This window comes from Microtus oregoni, unplaced genomic scaffold, assembly GCF_018167655.1.
Source record: "Microtus oregoni isolate MIOR12 unplaced genomic scaffold, Mior012 000010F_ref0000083, whole genome shotgun sequence".
NCBI lineage: Eukaryota > Metazoa > Chordata > Mammalia > Rodentia > Cricetidae > Microtus > Microtus oregoni.
In genome coordinates this window covers 14,927,094-14,952,445 of record NW_024543069.1, presented here as the reverse complement: position 1 = coordinate 14,952,445, position 25,352 = coordinate 14,927,094, and the positions used below count along the sequence as shown (strand labels likewise).

Here is a 25,352-nt window from a genome sequence, read left to right as displayed (position 1 = left end):
TATTCAGTCTGGACCCAGGCTATGGAATGGCTTTGCTTGTATCAAAGTGAGTTTTCCCTCCTTGCTAAACCTTTCCAGAAACACCATTATAGACACACTCAGAATCTGTGATCATTCTCGATCCAGCCAAGACGACAATGAAATCAGTTACCACAATGGCAAAAACTTGACGTCATGGAAATATTCATATTCTTCACATCTGTTTTTAAGTTATGATTATGATGAAAGTTCTCCAAACTACAAAATCATAGTACAAATATAAACCATAGTATAAATGTAAAATCATAGTATAACTATAGAATCATAGTATCCAACGTAAGCTTGTGATACTTTGTTTCCTGTCCCTTTTAGGCACAGTAGGCTACTCAAAGAGAAAGAAGACTCCTTATTGACTTGTCAACAACTATATAAAACTCTACAGGAAGAGCTGACTACCAAAGAAAGGCAAGGGGAAGATCTAAAAAGAAGGATCAACCTTGCGGAAAATGAGCTAGAGATGACCAAAACTCTCCTGCATCGGACACAGGAAGAAATTTTAACTCTGAAAAATGAAAGGTGCGGTCAAGAATAATCCCTTCAAGATAGTTTATCCTTAAATAAGTATTCAATATATATTTGAAATATCAGTGTGTTATCATAACAACAAGGTCAGGACTAAGGAAGGGCCTATTTCATATGTAAATTCAGTCCCTCACTTTCAAGTGATTAAGCTGGGTCTCAGCTTACCAGGTAGCCAAAGCAGAGATGGCATCAGCTGGCTTTACTGTCAGAATTGTACTCAAATCTGATCATTCGTAAAGACTTGTAACCTCACCCAAAACTTGGTGAGTTCTATTTTTAGCATTAAAAATGTTTATTTGCTTTTTACCCCTTTTCCATCTTGTTGGCTCCTCCTTCTCGCTGCCTCTCTAGCGATCTTTCCGAGGTTTCTGTCCAGGTGGAATTAATGGTGCTGCAGGCGTGCTGGCCAGACTCTCAAGGGCTATCCTTCTGATCATTCGGCATCCTTACACGAGCCTCTTCCGTAAGAACATTTCAGCTCTGCTTTCTTTCATGTTTTAATTCGCTGAGGATGCCTTCTCTCATTCTTTCAGAACCCTTTTGTTTCACTTGTATATCTAACAGATAGCATAACATTTGGTTTTTTTTTGTTTTTGATGTTTAGATTGGGACATAGAGAGTATTCCTTTTTTACATGTAGTGGTCTAATTTTTCATTCTAGGATAATACACGCCATATAAGGACAGAAACTTATACTTTTTATTATTCTCTGCACATAGGAAGCTGATAATTGATTGTCTACTTTTATTATTATATAATTTAAAAGAAATTGTATTTGTTGCTTTTGGTGTGCGTGTATGTGTGTATATGCGTGCGTTGTCACACATGCCTCAGCATACATGTGGAGGTCAGAGGACACCTTTGTGGAACTGGTTCTCTCCTTCCACTTTTATGTAGGTGCAGTGGTTGAATTCAGCTTGCCAGGCCTTTAGCAATTATTTGCTGGCTCTCTCCTATCGTTTTAATCTGATTAAAAGTTTTTTGCTAATGTTTAGTACTATTTATGATTTTATGATTTTGATTTTAGTTCTCCATCATAATTATAGCTATTTTCTAAGAATAAATCTGGGGTAGGGCTGCAGCGGTAGATAGCAGGCATATTTAATTAGGTAATTGGGTTTGTTGCTCAGAACTCTTTCTCCCCAACAGAGTGGTAGACTATGGGAGTCATCTGTGTGTGCTGTAGGCTAGCAGATCTTCACAATTCCCGAAGAAACAAGGCTCATGTCCAGTGCTTCATGGGTTGGTTTTATTTCTACTCCTCCAAATACCAGCTCAGAGCTAACGTCGCCCACGTTCCTTCTCTTTGAGATAACAGTAACCTGATTCTTGCAGTGATGTTTTTGTGCCTACCTACTCTTCATTAACTCCTTTTCTTCTTCATTTTATGATTATATCGTATTTAATATTGTATATTTTCTTCTTCATTTCATGATTGGATAGCATATTAGAAGCTGCAACCTTATAAGCAAGAAATGCAAACAAACCAGACTTATTAAAGGAATAAATGCTGGAAAATAGAACATACATAAACAGAAAGGAAACTTGTGTTTGGACAGACCTTCAAAATCACTATAACTTAGACAAACATTATAGTGTCTATTAGAGATACATTAGAAGTATATACTGATGGCCCTAGGTATGTCAATAACTTCAGAAATGTCCTCCCTATCTTTATAATATGGGTTAATAACCAGTGAGCATAATGATTGCCCATTGTCTAAAAGCAGTTATGTATTCTATAGAAACTGCACAGAATTACAATCCTCAAAAAGGTACTGTGAAATAGATTTAAAAAAAAAAACTTCAGAAGTCTTTGGTTTAGAACCTTGGTCATCTGAAGAATTCTTATGCTGTCTAGGATTCCCTGTTTTCAATGATGCGGGGTTAATGAGGCAAATGCTGTCGGCCACAGTGGTTGAGCTTGTCCTATCCTTTACATCCATGGTTCTCAACCTTCCTAATGCTGCGACCCTGTAGTACAGTTCCTCATGTTGTAACCCCAACCATAAAATTATTTCTTTGCTACTTCAGAACTATATTTTACTACTGTTATGAATCATAATGTAAATATCTGTTATGCAGGATATCTGTTATGATATGTAACCCCAAAGGGGTCATGACCTACAGGTTGAGAACTACTGTTATAAATGTTTCTGCATTCCTCCTCTGAGGATTAGTCTACATATACATGATTTACATTGTCAACAGTGTGATAAAGATTCACCCTTCAGGAACAAATCCAAAAATACTTAGAAGCAAAGGAAAGTGAATAGACATATTTAATATTATATAACCTGAAAAGACTCATAGCCGGCCATAGTGCTACACACCTGTAATCCCAGCATGGAGGAGGCTGAGGCAGGAGGATCACTGCAAGCCAGGCCAGGCCAAATAGGGCTGCATAGTTTGACCCTGTCTCAGACAACAGCAATAACAAGGAATTCAGTGGTAAAGCAAGGGCTCCGTGCTTTGGGGGCTTTTGAGTTGGGCAAACACAGATTTACATCGCAGCATGGCCATTGTCCAGCTTGGGCAACCCAACCATGTTAACCCCTTTCCTTGTGTGCAAACTGGGTGTACTAATACTAGCTAACTTTTTGTGGAAGCTAAAGCATCTAGCTCTCGCCTTGTCTGTTACAGACACTCTGAAGTATTATTTCTTCTGTTTCATCTTTTCTTAGGCCATCATTTCATAGCCTACTGTTACCATGTGGTACTCAGCAGATAGCTGTCGAACTCAGTATCCCCTGTGCTGTTTCTAAGATGTAAAATAATTAACCTTTGGGCGCTTCCACTGTGACGTCATTGTTAGAGCATAGTGTTACCAAGAGAAGTGCTGTGCTATCTTCAGTAATGGAACAAAATTTTCTCCCGGTCTCACCATTGGCTCTGGTTTGCTATCCATCAACAGTTTTGAGAACAACTCACTTGCCCAACTTCTTCTGCTACCACACACTTGCTGTTTTTAATGGAGGCAGGAGCTGTGGCAAAATCAAAATTATCTCTTTGATTGACAACGTGAAGACATCTCTAAAAGAACAACTTGTGAAATGGGACTTAAAGCTGTTGTTTTGGCATTCTGGTTTGACGTTTGTTTGCAGCTACATTTTTAACTATAATTAAGGGAATCTAAAATTTTGCATTTATATAAGAAATTAGAGTCTCATTTTCTTTGGGGACTGAGAATTAAAAAGTTAGCTTTTTAAAGTAAATACCCTTAAGTACATCCTAATTTGCCTATTGTGTCAACACTAAAAATGTTCGTTTAAAGGAATCTGGTGAGATTGCGGGGTAGAGGGTTAGATGGTCAGGAGCAGCTCCCTTGAGAAGCCTGCTAAAGAAAGGCAGCACACTACAACATAGTGTGCATGAGCATGCCCACTTGTGAAACATATCACCTCAGCCATTGGCTCTCTCTCTTCATTTCTTCTGACAATAGAGAATTGTGTGGACATATTTCTATGAATTTAGAAGAACTATTGCATCCCCGGAGAGAGGAGCAGGCAGGCAGTGTGTGTCTGCTATTGGATGAGGATGTGTTTCATCCTCCTTGAGCCTCTGGTCACAGACTAGAAACTGGGCAGCTCCTCCCAGATTTTCTAGGGCTTCTGTCTTGCTGAAAATGAGATCTGGGAGTGCCATGGCTGTGTGAGATCCTGATGGAAATCTCCTTTATTTGATTCTTTGTAAAACTCAAATCAAGGGCCTAAGTCTATGGCATTTCCCATAACCCTAAGACATCGATATCTCTGGAACCTGTTCTGAAGAAGTCCAGTATCTACATGGATGTAGCTTTAGCTTTTTGAGACATTAGCTAAACCATTATAATTAATGCTTTTAATTTCCCTAATTTCCCAAGGTTTCTAGCAAACCATAGTTAGGGTTGGTCCTTTTAGCTTTTTTTCTATACAAGATTGCTTTCTTTTCTCACTGTGTTGTTACCTCAGTGTGCAAGCCCTTCCCTGGGTAGACAGCCTAAGTGTGGTTTTCATTTAGGAAATCAGAATTCACCATCACTTTGTACATTATTCATCGCAAATTCTAATTAAGGATAGTGAGTTCTTAGAACACCGTGCATAGGTGTTCTCTCTGCTTTGCCCCTTTAAAGACTTCTCCAAGCCAGGAACAGGGTGTCAGCAGAACATCAGAGAAGTAGAAAGGTGCTTGTTCTGGTAACCACAGGTTCAAGCAGAATTTCCCTCACAGTTGTAACTTCATAGGCTAACTTTGTGGAAATGTCCTATGAGATTTCACAAACCTCTGGAAAGCTAATGAATAATGATCACTTTGTTAGCCGTGTTTGGACCTGGTCCTGCAGCTGCTGTAGTCTACTAGACCTGAGGTTTTTGTGCTAAAGGATAGTGCTGTGTGCATAAGGAGACCGACTGTGGGATGTATTCTGCATTCCATGCTGTCAAAGTTGCGGTGGTCTTGAGGGAGACTGGAATTCAGACATCTCAAACATTTAGTATATTATAAAATGATGACATGGCTGCTCCATGCTATGGGTAAGGATTTTATTGGAGAGAGACAGAGAGAGAGAGAGAGAGAGAGAGAGAGAGAGAGAGAGAGAGAGAGAGTCAGAGAGCATGGCCCAAATAGCTGGTTTATAAGGGAAATGAGAAGCTGCAGGGAGGGAAACCTAGGAGCTTGGGGAGTGTGGGGGTGAGAAGAAGCATGGACTGTGGAATATTTAACAGGTACTTGTATGCTGAGGTAGCCTGGAGGCCCCAAGTGCTTTGGTGTGCTCATCGACACCGCATATAGCCACTTGTCCCATCTGCCTTATGAAATTTGGAGAACTGTGGGTTCTTTGGACCCACAAGTACTAGCTGCTTTATAGCAGAGGCAACAACTAGTGTTGCCATGGACACCATCTAGAAATGATGGTTGGGATTTCTTAACCAACCAGATCTGTTCAAAGGGAAACGTTGGTTTAAGAAATAAAGTGAGGGGCTGGAGAGATGGCTCAGCAGTTAGAGCACTTCTGCTCTTCCAGAAGAGTTCAGTTCTCAGCACCCATGCTGGGCAGCTCACAACCACCTATAACTGCAACTCCAAAACAATGTAAGCTGTTGTCATTGTTCTTTGTGGCTTCCCCAGAAGCTTGCCAAAGACACCACACGCTTTGGACACAGCCCTGGGAGGGACTGAGCTGGAGCTGACCGAAAGCCTCCTCCCTGAGGACTGCTCTCACAGTCCTGGGTGCAGGGCAAGGTGCTGAAGGAGAAAGGGTTATAATCCCACCCAGCTGCTGGCAGTGATGCTCGTGTGTTGTCTGTCACTAACCACGTCCTAGCTGGACTGAAGGCTGTCTTAACAGGTGGGAAACCATGCCTGATGCAGTAACCTTAGCCAACTATGTGACTAGTGAGACCATGATCTTAGAGGAGAACCGACTGTACCTTCTTAACTGACTTTAGATGTGTGGCTAGGTTAAACATAGCAATTTCCTCCAATATTGATCACGTCCTAATGAAGCTCTTCAGAATCCTTTGGTCCAGCTTTCTGCAATGTGGCACACAATTAACATTAGCACCCCAGACCCTCTTGCTGCTCAGCAATCCGTCATCACCACTGACCGAGTGTTGCTCCCCCTTTCAGTTCCTGGCCTCTCGCGCCCCTGGTACCCACTACTCTGTGCTCAGATTCTGAGATCAAGGTTGTGTAACCCACACACGCATGGAGTCATGCAGCTCTTGTGTTTATGTGCCTGCCTTATTTCACTTAACACAGTGATCTCCAATTCTAGCCACCTTGTCACAGATGGTCACTACTGCCCACTGTGTTTCATTGCCAGGCTTTCTGTGGTCATGTGATGGACGCTAGCCTCTTTCCATTTCTTGGCTATTGCTGCGGTGTACATGGGAGTGCAGACGTCTCTTTGACACACTGGTCCCCCTCCCTTGAATATACACCCAGCAATGAGAGCTGGACCATATGGTGTTTCTATTTTTAGTTGTTTTTTTTTAAGGACCTTCCATCTTGTTCTCCAAAATGGCAACACTAATTTACATTCCCAGCAACACTGAGAAAGGGCTCCCTCTTCTCCTCTCCTTCTGTAACAGCCCGTTCTCATGGGGACACATTGATAGCTCACATCCGCTTCCATCTGTGTTCCTGGGGGCTGGTGGGATTGAGCACTGTGCACACACCTGTTGAGGCACTTACCCATCTTCTTTTCAGACGTTGTCTACTGTACATTTTTTATCAGGTTGGCTTTTGCTGTTATTTGAATCCCTTCTATCTAGATATCCACTCCCTATCTGATGTGTGGTTTACCAGTATGGCCTCCCATGATGTGTGCTGCTTCTTCACCCTGAAGGCTGCTTCCTCTGCTCTGCACACGTTTTGTGCTGTGTCGTAATCCCATTTGTCAGCTCTTACTTTTTATTTTTGACTGTGATATTGTGGTCTTGCCACACAAAAAAAAAAAAGACCTTGCCCATTCATATGTCCTAAAAGTTTCCTCTACATTTTCTTCTAATAGTTTCATTGTTCAGGGTTGTTTTCCCTGGTTCTCTGAAGAAGGTCTTTGTTATGGATTGTAATGAATTTCTAAGACAACTTTTGGTGATATGTACATTTTGATAGTATTGATTCATCCAGTCTATAAACACAGGATGTATTTTGATTTATTGTGTCTTTTCAATTTTTAAATACTATTTTGTATCATTTTCATTGTAGAGATTGTTCACCCCTTTGGTTAGATTTACTCCCATGCATTTTATTTTTTATAGTTACTGAAAATAGGGTAACTTTCTTGATGTCTGTTTTAGATAATTTGCTATGGGCATTTAACAGCACTAACTTTTACATTTTGTGTCTGGCAACTTTGCTAAACTTCTGCATTAATTCCCATAGGTGTTTGGTGGAGTCTGAGTTTTTCTATATATTAGACCATGTCATCTGCAAATAGCGACAGTCTGACATCCTCTTTTCCAATTCAGATGCTTTCATTTCTTTGCCTTGCTTGATCATTCTGCCCGGGGCTTTCAGTACTGTGTTGAATACAAATGACGGTCTTGTTCGAGGTACTATGAAAGAACACTTTTAGCCTTTTCTCATGAAATACAAATTATATGTTAGCTTATTATATTTGCCATTGCTATGTTAAAGTATATATGTTCTTTACCTAACTTGTTTACTGTTGAATGTTTAATTTTATCAAAGGCATTTTTAGTGAATTGTGGTGATCAAATAGTTTTTGTCCTTCATTTTGATGGTTTATTTTGCTTACTGATTTACATATGTTTAACTATTATGAATAATGATGATATTCTTTTTTATATGCTAATGTTTTTTTGAAGATTTTTATATCTGCGTTCATGGGGTAATTAACCTGTTAGAACTGAGTGTTCTTGTGTGGTTGGGGTAACAACAGGATAAGGCTGGTGTCGCTGGCTGTGGCTGGAGAAATTACGTCGTACTCGTCCCATTTTGTGGACTCGTTGAGGAAGAACTAGACATCAGTCCTCCTTAATGTGTGGTGGAACTCGGCAATGCAGTTGTCTTGTCCTGGCCTTTTCTTTGGTTGGAGATTGTTTTCAAATCACGGATTCAGTTTCATTACTTGTCATTGATCTCTCCAGCTTTCCTCTGCTTTATGGTTCAGCCTTGGTAAAGTGTATAGGTTCAGGAAATTATCCATTTCTGTGGTATCCATTGCAATGTCTCTTTTCATCTCTGATTTTTATTTATTTATTTGAGTTAGGGACTACTTATCCCTGGCTGTCCTGGAACTTGCTATGTAAACAAGACTGGACTTGACCTCACAGAAATCTGTCTGCTTATGCTGGGATTAAAAGAGTTTGCTGAGCATATCTGATTTATTTAAGGCCTTTTCTTCAGTGTACAGGGGATAGAGGTGTGTCTTAAGTCACAGGCACTCTGGGAAGCAGAAGGAGACGCTGGATCCCAAGGAGCTGCAGTTCCACGTGGTTGCAAGCCACAGGTGGGGCTAAGAGCCAGTGTGGGCCTCTGCGAGCTGTATGCGCTTTGACCGCGAAGCCATCCAGTCCTTAGCTCTCCAGGTTTTCATCTTTGGTATTCGAGTCAATTTGGTTTTTCTCTACTTGACACAAGATCAGGTCAACTAGGAACCTCAATAGAAAAACAAATTGCCTCTCTCATACTGGCCTTTAATCAAGTCCATGGGGCATTTTCTTTTCTCTTTTCCTTTTTTTCCAACATAGTATTTTTATTAATTATTTGGGAATTTCATACAATGCCCCCCAACCACACTCATTTTCCCATACCTTCCAGGCCCCCACTTTTGCGTCCCCACCCCACCCCACTAAAAAGAAAAATACATTAAATCCAATTTATCTTTCCCATATACTCACTGGAGCGTGGTCAAACTCACAGTGACCAGTCCCTTAGAGAAAACTGAGGTTTCCACCACTCCCACTCCCACCAGAAGCCATCAACTGTGGAGAGCGACCCTTCAGCATCTGTACCACAACCTTTAAGGGCTCTCTTCAGTAAATTCCTGTCTGGACTGTTCCTTTTCTTCTCTTTTTTCTTTTTGTTTTTCTTTTCTTTCTTTCTTTTTTCTTCTGACACCTGCCATTTTTCGTTGTTTTGGAGGTAGTGCTGCATAGATCTGCAGGTCTAGCACCTGCCACCTAATTTCCCCTTATGCCTCCGTGGGTTTCTCAGGCTCCTTGGACCTGCCCGCAGCCCCGCGACTACCGCCACCTTGAATCAAGCCCTGCATTTTCTTGATTAATGACTGGTGTGGGTGGTGTGACTGTGGGCAGGTGGTACTGGTTGTAGGAGAAAGTAAACTGAGCAGACCGTGGAGAGCAAGCCAGTGTTCCTCCATGGTCTTTGCTTCAGTTCCTGTCTCCAGGTCCCTGCCTTGGCTTTGCTCAGTGCTGACTGTGGCTCAGGTCTAAATCAAGTAGACGTTTTACTCCCCAAGTTACTCTGGCTTCTGGTCATCCTAGCAATAGAAAGTAAACTATGGCTGTATTTTCATTATCTACTTCATTGTCTTATAATCTGATATTTATTATCTTTCTCCTTCCAATTTTGGTTTGGTTTGTCAGTTCTGTGACATGCAGCCAGAGGCTGTGTATCTTCTGTTTCGTTCACAGTCACTGATTACTGTGAACTTGCCTCTCGACACTGTTTTGTCCCATCACTTAGCTTTGATATGTGTGTCTCCACTCTTATTTGCTTCAAGAAATGGAAAACATTCAATTTATTCATTGTCATTCAAGAATAAGATATTTAACATTCTCTTGTTTGTATACTATTGAAAGTTTTCCTTCTGATTTCTAATTTTACTGTGGTGTGATTGAAAAGATACTTGATATGACTTCAGGGATTGTTTTAAATCTTGTGTGCATAGTGTGAAGGGTGTGTCTCTGCGTGTGTGTAGGTTTGTGTGCGCGCACGTGCATGTGTGTGTGTGTGTGTGCGCGCACGTGCGTGTGTGTGTGTGTGTGCGCGCACGTTCCTGTGTGTGTGCGCGCGCACGTGCGTGTGTGTGTGTGTGCGCGCACGTGCGTGTGTGTGCGCGCACGTGCGTGTGCGTGTGTGTGTGTGTGTGTATGCACATGCCATTGCACACAGATGGAGGACACCCTCAGGTATTGCACCTCACCTCCCACCATGTTTGAGCCTGAATCTTCTGTTCACCCTGCACATACCAGGCTAACAGGCTCGCGGGATTCTGGGATGCTGTGTCTGCTCCCCATCTTGCTGTAGGAGTTCTGATACTATAGACCCATGCTGCCATGCTGTGGGCTCCGAGGCTCAGGTCTCCACACTTGTGTGGAAAGCACCTCCTTAGCCCTTGACTTCAGTTTTTAAATTGTCCAGGCTTCTCTTCTGGCCAGTGGCTCGTGAATGGATGTGATGACGCAGAGGAAAGGACAGGGCCGAGGTGACTCTGGGATTTCAATCCAAAGCAATGTCTGCATAATTAAAGTGCGTATGCATATTATGTTGGGGGTGAATAGCCTCTGAGACAGGCATTGCAGCTGGGGAGGATCACGAGGCGGGAGTCCTGTCTTATCTGTCGGTTTTGTGGCTTTCAGGGAATTGATGCTGGTTGCCCATCAGAAGAGCATCGAGCAGATGCAGGAAACCCTGAGACAGAAGCTGCTGAGTGACGAGAGCTGGAGAGAGAAGGTGACCCTGGCTCTCATCAGCGCGTGTCTTGTCTGCTTTAGAAATATTCTGTCCTTTTGCCAGAAGCTGGTCCAGATAGATTTCATTGCTACTCTGAATACTTCTGCTTCCATTTGGAATTTCCCATTCCAAATATACTTAAGATATATGCATTTTCCAAAATATTAGACAATATGATACGAAATAAAAACGGAAAATAAAAAATAGAAATTGAAATTTTGTAATGTTAGGATTTTTCTCGGTTCTTACACAAAAAACCATAATTTTAATCTTTAAATATTTACTTTTTTCCATCTAGTGTCAGAATCTGTATTTGATCATATTTGTTAAAGAATAGAAATACTAATAATTCTCACTTCTTTGCTTCTAAGATAAGAGAATAGATGTGATTTAAAATTATCAGTTAAGAAAATTTGACCAGTTTACTCTGGCAGGGTTAAATAAGTGAGCATTTCTCTGTCTACCACTAAGAACCATTTGCTCTCAGAGCATGAAAAATGTACACTATGGTCTTTGGACTTTGCTGTATTTTTCAGGGTTTCAACAATGAACAACTTAAATACATCCTAATAGAGTAAGTCACGCTTCTTAAGCCTTTAGTCTCCACTTTCTCCACATGCACAGCCCTATCGCAATGGAGTAGTGATGAAACCCTCCCTGCCACAAATTTTAGTACTCCTCTGATGCCTGCAACCACCCTGGGCTGGAGCCTTGGCCTTTCTGCTCTTCTCTCCTCCCTTGGTGTCTCGTACCCAGCACAGGGCTTCTCCCTCAGCTTTGACACTTGTTGCGGCAAACTGGGGGTGGCGCTAGGTTTGGAATCCAAGACCATGCGCTGCTAGGCAAAGCCCGACCCCTGAACTGTACCCAACCCTTGGTGCACTGTCGTCCTTTGATTTCAAAGTTCTCCAGAACGGGAGCTTTCTGCTGAGGTCCACGCGGTACGGCTGTGCTCTGTGTAATTTGTTCCGCCACTCTCGGGTTCTCGTTGAGGATTGGATCCTATTACTTGCCACCTCAGCCCCCTTCAAGTCATTGCTTCCTCTTACAGTCCTGCACTGTGCCACCCAGCATATCGAAACCATTCACGCTCTGCTAGATTCTAAATTTGTCCCTTCCGTTCCCAGTTTCCAAACATCCTCAACCAGCACTAGCGCACTGTGAACCAGTGCCTTCCCCCTTGTCCTTAGCTAGATTAAGGCTACCAGATGATCATCTGGGTGTGGTGTTACACACCTGCTAACCCAGTGCTAAGGCTGAGGCAGGAAGAATATGACTCGAGGCCGGCCTGGACTGATGAGACCCTGTGTCAAAAAGAATATCACTGTGTCAAGAAGAATGCACAGTGTACATGGGCGGTGGGGGGTAAAATCTGAGCCTATGGGCTGCAGTTGCCCCGGCTAACCCCATATAGCTGACCTTGTCTTGCTTGTGGAAGGTGCCTGCTTCTAATTTTTGATAATATTTGATGTGCTTAGTTAGATGGTCTATTCTTATTTGTTTCCCTGATCCTTATCATTTGAATACCTAAATACTCAAAAAGATGATCTTCCTAGCATGTGCCAGGCCCTGGGTTCCATTCCAGCACTACCAAAACTATCAGACAAATAGTCCAAAATGTCCTTTAGCGCCAGATGTTAGAATAGTTTGGGCACTGTGACGAAGACCTAGAAAAGTAGGCAGCTGTGGCCACAGAACTTGAGATGAAAGCAGCTCTTTGAAGAACAGTTTGTGGATATTTATTATGAGACATTCTCTAAATGCCCCGTGCTTTAACTCTGAGATTGTTGTGGTGGAGTTAACCCAGATAGAGATACGACAATTATTTTCTCCACCCCCTGAGATCTTCATCTTAGAACGTTAATAATGGCATGAATGTTCCTGCCTTTCCCTGAGATGCTCTCCACCCTCCCAATCCCACTGGGGTTTTTAGGTACATCCCATTGCAAAAGGGTCTTTATGCCTCATTCTGGTTCTTCTGCTCAGAGATTAAGCTAAGCCTAGCATCTGACATTAAGGAAAAAAATCAGTGTTCTTGCTTTCTACAAAGTTAATCCCATGGTGAAAAGAATCCTGTGTCATATTGTAACCGTTCTTCTTAAGTGCTTGCCGTGTCTCCGGGACATAATGCTTGTCTCACAGATGGCCCCGGCGTGTATAATCTCCTGTAGTGAAAATGGGTGTCTCGTTCTGTTGAGAGGACAGCATGTCTTAATAAATGTTACTGTTTAACCAGCAGTAAATCACGCTCAGGCCAGTAAAGCCAGAGAATGATAAGAATGTCTTGACTGTGTTAGCTATTAAGGCTGTGAATAAAAAGTTCCCTAAAAGTCCTCTCATGAGAAAGGAGAATCACTGATATGACATTGTCATCTCTTTCTTGGGTCACTGTGCCTTTGCGTAGGCATGAAATGTTCTCTTTACAAATATATAATGCACAAATTAGAATAAACTTAATAACTTAAATGCTTTTAACATTTTGAAAAAGTAGATAGCAATCTGTGCCTTGCTTAATTATTTTAGAGCATGTAAAACACACACACACATAATAGGATCAATAGTTGCCATGCAACAAAGAGGGCACATTTTCAAAGAACTGTTTACTGATTGTCATGATTTTTTGTTTATTTTAGGTATTGCTTGGATACAAAGAAAGCAAATTAGTGGGCACGATGAACCTTTAAAATTGGTTCCAAGTGCACAGTGTATTGTTACTAATAATTTAAAATTTTGTGATGGAAAACCCTCTTGCAGCCTGAATAATTACATAACCAATTTATATCAGTTGTTGACACTCACTTTTTAGTACAGAAGACAAATTTCAACCAAATATTTTCTTTAGATTATCATTAACATATTGCAGCCTAGAAACATTTGGAGTGTACTAACGACCTCATTTTTAGTACATAGACCTCTTACAAACAAACCCTTGACCATAATAACCAGATGGACAGTGAAATGCAGAGATGTAAACTTCACTGCAGGAAATAATAAACTCGAGATTGGCCAGGTTGGTGGCTCATATCTTTAATCCCAACACTGGGGAGGCAGAAACAGGAGAACCTCTGTGAATTTGAAGCCAGCATGGTCTACACAGAGGAGTTCCAGGCCACCCAGGACTACATAGTGAGACCCTGTCTCAACAAACAAGCAAAAGAGAAATAATAAATTGAAAAATAGAAGGAATTTTTAAAAAGCTCATTCTTTTTCCAGTAGAATGTTCAAATGGCCGTATGACTCCTAATGTGTTCTAACCTGCAATCAATGGACGTTAAAAAGACAAGCACACAAAATCTAAAGTTGACAGTGATGAAGTTATTTATAAATGTCATTTTTAATTGTACATAATAAACATATGACTGAAGTATTGAGAGTGTAGCTTATTTTTGAATTAATAAAGTCTAAATATTTTAGACCTGGAATCATCTGCAAGGAATGTCTGACACCAACCAATCATCCAGATAACGAAATGGCCCCCATTGTTAGAGTGTTTGCGGAATGCCAGGCTTTGTGCGGAACAATTTTTATAAGTGGACTTTAACTTTTATGACATCATTGTTCCAGTTTTACAGATGAAAAAAATCACCGGGACTGGGGGAAGTTAGGTAATATATCAAGGCTGCAGAGCAAGGAAATGAGCAGCTACTAACTTCATCCTCCAGCATCCAAATGCAGAGTTTCCAAGACGTCAGCAATTCACCAGGGTCCAGTCACCATGACCGGATTTGTTCTTCCGTCTGAACAAATAAACCCCTGGAAGAAAAGACAGAAAATAGCGGTTGTGAGACATCTGCCAGGGTAGGACCTGTGAGTGGGTAGCTTGGCCCCCTGAAAGTCTTCAGGTCGTGACACGGGAGAGTGGAAAAACAGGCTAAGCCTGGCAGGTTCTGTGAACCGAGGAAACCATGGAGAGGAGATTAGCACCAGTTCTCAAAACAGTGTTTGCAGAAGAGCGGTCCGGAGAGGGAGGATCCAGGTGAATGGTCCACATGTGTGTGTGGGGGGGGGAGCTTCAGTCAGGGAAGGCCAGTCTGAAAGAAGTAAAGAAAAGAATCAAACACTCACATTCAGCCAGGCGTTAGCCTACTTTAGCCAGACAGACTAGAAAAGCTGCAATACGCAGGACACTCAGAAGGCTCTTCCATAACTGTCATTCCATCATTGGTCCTTGTTAGCCCGGAATGAAATGATGAGCTGGTCCTGACAGATGTCGAAAGGAAGACCTAAACAAGCTGATTCTCTCTCTCTCTCTCTCTCTCTCTGTGTGTGTGTGTGTGTGTGTGTGTGTGTGTGTGTGTTGCTTGCTTGCTTGCTTGTTTTTTGAGACAGGGTTTCTTTGTGTAGCATTGGCTATCCTGGAACTAGCTTGTTAGATTAGGCTGGCCTCAAACTCGTGGAGATCTACCTGCCTCTGCTTCCCAAGTGATGGAATTTAAGATGTGAGCCACTACTGTCTAATTAAGATATTCTACTGTTTTTTAGAATAGATAGCACACATAACTATAGAAATAGCAACATACCCAGATTCTGGGAGACAAACAGATCCCAAACATAGCTCCTACCAAGGTAACATTCACGATGTCTGCTGCCTGCTTTATTTATTAAAATACAAGTGAAATATCACTACATTTCCCCCTTTTGTCTAAAATTTAAAAAAAAAGAAGTCTACAACTAACATAAGAAAACTATGTGTAGGGGCTGGAGAGATGGCTCAGTGGTTAAGAACACTGGCTGCTCTTCCAGAGGTCCTGAGTTCAATTCCCAGCAACCACATGGTGGCTCACAACCATCTGTAATGAGATCTGGTGTCCTCTTCTGGCCTACAGGGATACATGGAGGTAGAATGTTGTATACATAATAAATAAATAAATCTTAAAAAAAGAAAAGAACTTCTAAGTTTCTTTAAAAAAAAAGAAAACTTTGTGTAATAATACAATGACATTATAAAATATATACAGACAATAAATACATCAATAATATCTAGTCCATTTGTATTTGACAAATTCAGAGATTTACTCCATATCTGTCCTATCTTGGTGTGTTCAAAGTCTTACTCATAATTTCCACACACAGAAAGAACTAGAAGAATAGAACTCATAAGGAAAAGAAAAATCAATGGATAGAAACTGCCCAGAGGGGCCTGTGAGTTGGCCCAGTCTCCCGGAGGACCCAGCTTCAGTTCCCAGCACCCACCTGGCATCTCACAAGTATCTGTAACTCTAGTACCAAGGGATCTGATGCCCTCTTCTTAAGTCTTTGGGCACTGCACATACATGATGCACAGACATATGTTCAGGCACAACACTCATGCCCATAAAATAAAAAATAAATATTTCAAATGATTCAGAAAGATACGGATGTTAAAATTAGAAGGTAAAACAGTTGCCCTGAGTGCTTGCCATACGCTGAGAGATAAAGGAAATTTCCATCATGTTAAGTTCAGTCACGTAAGCTATAAACAAGATGTAGATTGGAAAATGCAATACAGACAAGAGTACATTGAACCAATGGAAAATTAGACACCCACAAGAAAAGCCTAGTCTACCCGGAAACACAGCAAATAGAAAAGCTTTTACGTGAAAACGAGATTTTCTCTTAAAGTCTCAAAAAATGAAAGCAGACCATTATTGTGCTATGAGCTAAACTCAAGGGGCCTGACATCAGCAGTTAGGATTCCTGAAGATCGGAGAAGAGGAGGGGAGGCAGAAGTATCCGAATAAATGATGGAGAAATGTTGATGAATTAAACGAAAGTATACTGGCCAAGCTCAACAGACCACAGCACAAGAAAGCAAACACAGTAAAGGACATTATAATCCAATCTCTCAAAAAAGCGATAAATTTTTCTTTAAAAAAAAGTCAGGAGGGTAGAGCGATGGGGAGAGATTAAGAATAAGCAGCACTCTTGAGGAGGACCCACAGATGCTGGACTGCTCATGACTATCGCAGATGCTGGACTGATTTCTCCAGCTGCAGGGGATCCGAAGTCTCTGGCCTTTGCAGGCACCTGCGCTTATGTACACATTCACACCCATACACACACACACACATACACATGCACACACACACACACACGTAACTAAAAGTAGAATAAAGTTTAGGGGTTTTTCTTACATAGTACATCCTGGTTGCAGTTTCTGTTCCCTCTACTCCTCCCAGTTCCTCCCCATGGCCCATCTGAATCCGTTTCCTTTCTGTCTCTCATTAAAAAACAAACAGGCTCTAAGGGATTATAATATATTATGATATGATACGATGTGATATGATATGTAACAATACTAACACTTTGGAATTGGACAAAACAAACAAACTGAAGGAAGAGACCCCAATTCAGCCCTCCCCATATCCTTCCATAACTATCCTCTTTCCCCTTCCTAATGAGATCTGTTTTTCCCCCCACTAGTCCCTACCTACATACATAAACTCTTTATTCTACAGATTATAGCTTGGTTATTGACTTAACAGCTAACAGCCAAATATAAGTGAACACACACCATATTTGCCTTCATGAATCTGGGATACCTAACTCAGGATTATTTTCCTAGTTCCATCAATTTTCCTGCAAATTTCATTCTTTTAATGACCGAGTAATACTCCATTGTGTGAATGTATCTCATTTTCTTTATCTGTTCTTCGATTGAGAGACATCTAGGTCATTTTGAATGTCTAGCTATTATGAATAGAGCAGCAATGCACAGGGTTGAGCACGTGACCTTGTGATAGGATGGAGCATTCTTTGAACATATGCCCAAGAGTAATGGCTGGGTCCTGAGGTAGACCAAAACCCATCTTACTGAGGAACCCCCACACTGATTTCCCCAGTGGCTGACAAGTCTGTGCTCCCACCAACAGTGGAAGAGTGTTCCTTTTATTCCACATCCTCGCCAGCATGGGCGGTCACTTGTTCTATTGATCTTAGCCATCCTGGTAGGTGTGATGTGGGTTCTCAAAGTAGTTTTGATTTGCATTTCTCTGCCAAGTAAGGATGCCAAACACTTTTCAGGCACTTGACTTTCCTCTGTTGAGAATTCTATTTAGATCCGTTTAGACCCAACTTTGAATTGGCTTACTTGTTTTCTTGATAACTAGTTTTTTGAGTTCTTTATAAATTTTGGATATTAGCCCTCTATTGAATGTGTAGTTGATAAAAAAAAATCATCTCCGATTCTGGAGACTGCCAGCTTGTCTGGATGACAGTGTCCTTTGCCATGCAGAAGCTTCTCAGTTTCATGGGATTTCAGTTATTAATTGTTGATCTTAGTGCCTGTGCTAGTGGTGTTCTCTTTAGAAAATCTTTTCCCTTGCTAGTGATTCCAAGGCTACACCTATACAGGTTCAGTGTATCTGGTTTTATGTTGAGGTCTTTGATCCATTTGGAGTTGAATTTTGTGCAGGGTGGTAAATATGGATCTATTTGGATTCTCCTGCATGCAGCTGCCCAATTAGGCCTGCACCATTTGCTGAAGATGCTGGTCTTTTCCCAGTACGTGTATCTAGCTTTGTGGTAGTTTGAAAGAAAGTGGCCCCCAAAGGGAGTGGCACTATTAGGTGTGGCCTTGTGGGAGGAAGTGTGCCACAGGGGGGCGGGCTTTGAGATCTCTTTTGCTCAAGCTTTCCTCAGTGTAACTTCCTGCTGCCGACAAGAAATAGCACTCTCAGCCCCAGCTCCACATCTGCCTGCACACTGCAATGCTCCCCTTCACGATCATAATGGGCTGAACCTCTGAAACTGTAAGCGAGCCACTCCAGTTAAATGATTTCTTTATAAGAGTTGCTGTGGTGGTGTGTCTTCACAGCAATGCAAATCTAACTGAGACAAGCTTCTTTGTCAAAACTCTAGTGCCCACAGATGTGTGGATTTATGTCTGAGTCTTTACTTCTATTTCATTGATTGACGTGTGTGTTTTTGTGCTAATACCATGCTGTTTATTTTTTCTTTTTTACTATAGCTCTGTAGTGCAACTTAAAATTGGGGATGGTGATACCTCCTGAAGTTCTGTTATTATTCAGGATTGTTTTAGCTATCTTGGTTTTTTGTGCTTAAATTTAAAAAAAATTATTTTAAAAACACAAAATCAGAAGCCTAGAATTACAGCTCAACAGTAATAGAGCATGTACCTAGAAAGAACAAGACTGTGGGTTTGATCCCCAGCACTGTAAATGATGTTGCCAGGATAAAATTCATTTCATAATGATAAAGGGGTCCTTTCCATAAGAGGTCATAATAATCCCACGTGTTCAAACAAAGTTCAAGTCTCCAGTACCCTGGTAAAAAGGTAGGCGTGATTCTCACCGGTGCTGTAGGATGTAGAGATAGGCATTTGCTGAAGTTTGCTGGCTGCAAGCCTGGTTCCAAGTTCAGTGAGAGATGCTGCATCCAGGGAATAAATCCAGGAGGGCAGTGAAGCAGGACACAGCACACAGTGTCTTTGTCTTGCTTCTGCATGAGTTCTCATGGTTGCACATATACACTGTACACAATCGCACACCCAAATCATACAGACAGAAAAGTATATCTACAATATGTATTAGTACACAAAGTAAACCTGATGGAACTGCAAGGAGGAAAAATTGCACGGTTTAGAAGTTAGTATCTTTCTCTTAATAACAGATAGAAAAGTAGCCAAAAAAGAAAAAAACAGAAGGAATAAATAGTATAGAAAATAGCATGTTGATTTATCTTTAAAAGCTACCCTGAAGAAAGCTATTAACCAACTTGGCATGGCATTATTTGTGGCGTTCTCTGCTGCCCACTGCTACATACATTCTCATGTGCCTGTGAACCTTTTACCAAAATGGACCATAGTGTGTGTTACAAACTGTGAAAGGATTCGAGGCATGTAAAGTATTTTCTCTGGCCAAGGTAGAATTAAATTCAAAGTCATTAACAGAAATATCGCAGTATTTTAAAACTAAACCATGAATCTGTGCCTTCAGCCAGTGTGCTCTGTAGGTGTGTGGGGAGACAGGTTTTCTGAAAGAACAGAGCTCACGGAACCAGAGTCCCCAAACAGTGGCGTGCCCACCTGCCTCTGTGCCCGTGCCGATCTTTGGTGTATTGCGTAACCTCCGTGGAGTTGCTTCATTTGCTTTTCTCCTTTTATCAATTTTTTATCAGTGTACAAAACAGTGAGTTTCATTATGGCAGCTCACACCCCTGTGGTCCCTGTGCTTTTCCTCTCAGCCTCTTTCTCAGGCTAAATGATGGGGAATACTGGTTTTCAACAGTATTTCATCTTTCTATCTGGAAAACAGCACAGCACTTGCTCTTCAGGAGATATACTTTCACAAGTGGTCTGTGCACTGTCAAACAGAATTGACTGGTCTGGCTCCTGGTTTGGCATCTAAAATTGATTTGAAAGATGCTGGACGTTGTTGAATACCAGGCAGCGATGTTATCACATGGGAATTGTCTCCACGGACAACAAAGAATAACAAAGTCAGCCACAGAAATTCCACTGTGAAAGTAGCGAAAAGACAGTACTTTGTTCTTCCATATCAGCCACAGAGTGCGTGAGATACAAGGACTGTGCTTCAGTGCAGACACTAAAGGTAGGCCGGAAGCAGTTTCTCGGGTGCTCTGGAGTCAGCAGGAGCCTCCAGCAAGGATGTGGGTTGGACCAGAAGAGGACACAGATGAACAGGAAAAAACCTAAACCCTAGGCTTCGTACATAGGTTTTACCTTGTGTCGTTTTTGAACTTGCGTAATGCTCCTGCTTATTTTTAGAAATCTTTTTGCCCACGATTTCTAAAATAACTGAGTTATTGCAAATAAAATAATCTGTGCTGTATTTGAACATCATCAGAAGAAGAATTTATATTGCATGAAACTCGCCTTGCCATCTAAGCCACTTAACAGCCCGTATAAAAACATAGCCACACACGTGGCCTGAATTCCTCTTCTCAATGGTAAGGAATGCGGTTAAGTAAATCGCTGTGGCCATGAACTTGTCGTTTCATTCTGACTAATGCAGAACACGAGGGAATCGGTGGCTTTGTGCCGTGGGGACACCTTGTCGCAGCGTCCCTGAAGTGTTGTTCCATTTTCCTTGTCTTTCTTTAACTCCTGCCACCTGAAAAGCAGTCTGGTAACGGCCAGTCCCTCTTCTCCCGCCTGCCTGCAGTGCTTCTCTTGCCCATTTCCCATTCGGTCCATTCTTTTTCTTCCTCCTTTTCCTGCCATAGTCCAAAGGGAAGAGGCTCTCACTTGTGCGCACTCCAGGCATCCCCTTTTCCGTCCTAAACTTTTTGCTCTTTGTTTCATCTCCATCAAGGGACAACTGGTCTAGCTCCTAAGTGACCTCTTCTCTATAAACAAAATGAGGAAATTACTTTTGTAGAAAGTTCTTCCAAAGACCACTGTCATCGAATTTATGGTTTATCGTGTCCCGCCTACTTTATGTGCCTAATTATTCTCCAATTTTGAGTAATCAACCCACATTTTAAAAGATATAGTCTGTCCTGAAATAATTACAGGTTCTTTCCAGTTTTACACTTGGTACTTTAGTGCCTTGGTAGACATTTTGTCCCAGAGTGCTCCAAAACTGTTTAAGGCCCTGAAGCTATGGTTTAGTGGTAGAGCTCTTTCTGGTTCACATGTAGTCAGCCCTAGTGCAAAGAGAGAAGAGTGGGAAGGGGGAGAAAGAAAGAGAAAAGAAAAATGTTGAAAAAAATCAAGTTGCTTAAAAAAAGTATAGTGTCTGGGCAACTTTAAACAATTAACACTCAAAGTTCTGCCTTTAACTTTCCGAACCTTTTGGACAGAGTTTCATCCTTCGTGTGTTCTTGAATTACCCTTCCAGATTTGCTGAAGCACAGTAGCCAGATGGGGAAGGTGGTGGAAGCCAAGGTGGTGGAAGCCAAAAGGTGCCGTGGACAGAGTTCAGTCTGCACCCGGCATAGTTCTGACCACGGGAAAAGCGGGTTGGAATCCAGACGGTGCTGTGCTTACCAAGCAAACACCCGGTGTGACCTGTTTTCATCCAAAGGAAGGGGTTCTCGGCAGTCCCCACGAAGATGTCCTGTAGGCCGGGAGCGGCCTAGTAAAACATGCTTGTGAGAAGTTCTGGCTTGGCTCTTTTTTAATTGATGCATTGAGAAGCCACTAAGAGAATAAACGAGTCTATGTTTCCTGAAGAACTGTGTCCCATGCGACACGGACTGCGGAAAGGCTAGAGGGGCCTTTGTCAGAAGTAGAATAGCGGAAAGACAGGTGTAGTAAAATGGGGTAAAGGCATCTTTCATGTGCTGTGGAGAGAAGGGAACAGCTGGGATTATGCTGGTGCTGAGTTCAGACGTAAGGTAAACAAGGGAGACTTCGGGGTGTTGTCCAGACTCGTGAACGTGCAGGGCACCTGTGAGTTGTCTACCTAGAGGCAGGTGGTCACAGGCGTCTGATCTTCAGAGAAGTGTTCTTTCCCCTCCGAACAGCCCTGTGATGTCCCTTCAAGGTCACCCACCAGTCACCCTTCCCCAAACAATGTAGGAATGTATTTTGAGAGAGCCGGAATATCTCGTGTTTTGAGAGAGCCGGAATATCTCCTCTTGTTTTGTCTACACTTCGCCATTGAGCAATCCTGTCCTCCAGGCAGTAAGTCCTGCTGACCCTGGGGCTAGTCTCTTAATTCACTTTACAGACTTTCTGTGTCCTGGATCCCTTGAGAAATTAATTCAGATCTCGTCTCTTCTCTGAATGTCCAGAATCAAACAGTCAGAAGCAGTCAGGCTTGGCTATCTCTTCCCAGGGATCCAGGCATTCACCACACCCCATAGAACAACACAGTGCATACCCGGAGCTGGTCTGCCGCTCGGATCTCATCTCTGATCTCAGGAGATGAAGTCTGCAGTGGGGAGCTTTTACTCACAGGTGTCTCCCCCTCTTGCTCTGTCTAGTAGACAGAGCCAAAGCCAGTAGTTAAAAGCCACATTGAGGAAGACGCTGGCTCACCTACAGGAAAAAACTGCTGAATGCTTGCTCAGTGATGTCTGAAATGGAAACTCCTGCTAGGGACGGAGTGAGTTATGGTTTTGTGAGGCGTGAGGCACCGCGGAACATCCTTCGAGGTCAGTTCCATGGTAGACGGCAGCCCTGGCACGTGGAGGTGATCCGCATCGCCTGTTGAATTCTTGCCCGTGCTGCAAGCTCCACAGATGCTTTGCCTCACTTAATCCCCACAAAGGCTCCCACGGGAACTAGTTATAGCTCCACCAGGAGAGGTATACTCACAAAAGTAAGATCACACAGCTAGCAAGTGTCAGAGCCAGGACCGAGCCTCAGTTCCATCTCAAACCAAAGTCCTTATGTGTTTTTTCCACAGAAGCATGAGAGACTGAACCAGGGGTTTCTAAGGTCCCTCCCTGCATTGCGATTCTGCCTGAGCCTACATGTGGATGGGGACATGAGTGTCTGTCTCCTCCGCATTCCTCTGGCCTCTGTCACACTAAAATGACAGTCTGTGACGCCATACCCCCTGCAACCTTCCACTGAGACACCAGCATTTGCTCCTTTTTCAGCTGAACATAGTCCAACCTCAGTAAGGGGGTAGAGGGTGTTTGCTTTGCTTTGGTTTGTTGTCAATGATTAAGCTCTTAGTCATCCTAAGTATACGTGACTCCGCTTTTTGTAGTTCTAAAAAGTGTCGCCTCTACTAAATTTCCAGGTTTTCGTTACTAGAATATTTGGCCCAAGGTCAACTTTGAGGGGCTAACTTCTATGCTAGCATTTTTAATACTAGAAACGTTAGACTACTATAATTACAAACTTGCTGTTTGGCTCGTTTGAAAATTACAGTCTGAAAATGTATCGAACGTGCTTATTTCAAGGTAAAGTGGCTTTGTGTGTTTTAATATTGAAAACTGTTTTCCAGATTGAAGCTGAGCTCACCAAAGAAAGAGCCCGGCATCTCATTGAGTTCCAAGAGCAAGCTCTTCTCTTTAAGGAAGAAGCTAAACTGGAACTTGACATTGAGAAAGAAAAGCACCAGGAAGTAATTCAGAAGTATCAGCAAGAACAAGAGGACCTGCAGAAGAAGGTCTGTTCACCGCTGTCTGTGCCGCAGTCCGGCACAGCCTCGTGTTCTCGGGCGTGCCTTCCTTTCTCTAGCTTGATAGTGCGATCATGGTTACTGTATCTTCGTTCTGCCCACACAGACAAGTGGTTCAGAAAAGATACTGGAGGCAAATTACAAAAGCACTCGACCAAGCTCCGAATGCATTTGCTTTCTACTGACAACACCACATAACTAATGACTAGCTTGACTCCTGGTCTAATAGTAAAGATAATAAAGCATTTTACACAATTAAAAATGTCCTTCCTAGGATTTAGTCTTCTTAACTAGAGGTATCTTTAATTTCATTTATTAATAGAGATGTTTTAATATTAATTAATTATACTATTAAGTAACTATTACATTTTATTGATATTTAATTTATTAATTAATAAAAATTTATTGATTTTATTAATTCATTTTTGGATGAGGAAAAATACTATAAAAGTAATGAGTCTGTTGAAGTGCCCTTTGTCTGTTAGTTGTTGATTTTACTTAATTAGGAGACATCCTCCTGCCTCAGCCTCCTATGGGTTGGGATTACAGATGTATACCACCAAGTTGGGCAAGTTGTTCCTGCTTTTGTAGGATTTAAGTGAAGGGAGGGAAGAAAAGGAGGGGAGAAAAAGAGGGAGAGAGAGGCAGATGGCAAGAGAATGAATCAAAAGTCGGTGTGAAACTGAAAAAGCTCGTTAAGAATCCATACTAGAGGTCCTAGATGACTCAGCAGGTCAGGTCGTTTGTTACCATGCCTAAAAAAAGTGAATTCAATCCCTGGGACCCACATGGTGGAAGTGGGGAACCAGCTCCAGCATGATCTCCTCTTACCACCACATACGTGCGTACATGCATGCGTGCACACACGCACGCACACACATGTGCGCACGCACACACACAAATAGATAAATGTCTCTAAAATATAATTTTGAATTTGTTTTTTAAATCCAAGTCAGGGGCTAGAGAGAAAGCTGTGCGTTAAGAGCATTGGTTGCAGGTGACTCCCATCCAAATCCAAGCACCTGCATGACGGCTCACACCCTCCCGTAACTCCCCTTCCCAAGGCTCCAACCCTCTCTTCTGGCCTTAGTATGCACATGGCACACAGACATACATGCAAGACAAACACTCATAAACATAAATAAATTGAAGAAAAAAAATTTTTTTAAAGAATTCATGTTAAGTAAGCACCAACAGCCTAAGAGGCTCTGTGTTTGTGTGAAGACGGATGTGAAGCCGTTGTGGGGTTCACAGAGGACAGGAGGGCCAGCTACGAGAGAACACGACACAGTAGTGCCTGGCCCCACTCGGAATGCCCTGCTGATGCTTCTGGCTTGAAATTCTTGAGGATTTCATCTTTGAATCTGATTTTTTTTTAAAATAAATTCCTATTAAAACCATGATGCATGTGCTGGGAGCTTGGTGCCTCCTCTCCGCTGATGCATGTGCCGGGAGCTTGGTGCCTCCTCTCCGCTGATGCATGTGCCGGGAGCTTGGTGCCTCCTCTCCGCTGATGCATGTGCCGGGAGCTTGGTGCCTCCTCTCCGCTGATGGTGTAGCCTATCCTAACCAGGTCCACACATCTTGCTGCGTAGCTCCTGC

The 25,352-nt window shown here is 42.3% G+C and overlaps 1 protein-coding gene across 1 annotated transcript in view; it reads left to right on the top strand.

Annotated features, from left to right (window-relative positions):
* The window catches only part of Lekr1 (leucine, glutamate and lysine rich 1), a 130,180-nt gene that overhangs the window by 91,621 nt on the left and 13,207 nt on the right, over nt 1-25,352 (top strand). Inside the window, exons 9-11 of the mRNA XM_041659237.1 lie at nt 352-555; nt 10,614-10,707; nt 23,574-23,738. Coding sequence (XP_041515171.1) covers nt 352-555; nt 10,614-10,707; nt 23,574-23,738 — 463 coding nt within the window. The remainder of the gene's footprint in view (nt 1-351; nt 556-10,613; nt 10,708-23,573; nt 23,739-25,352) is intronic.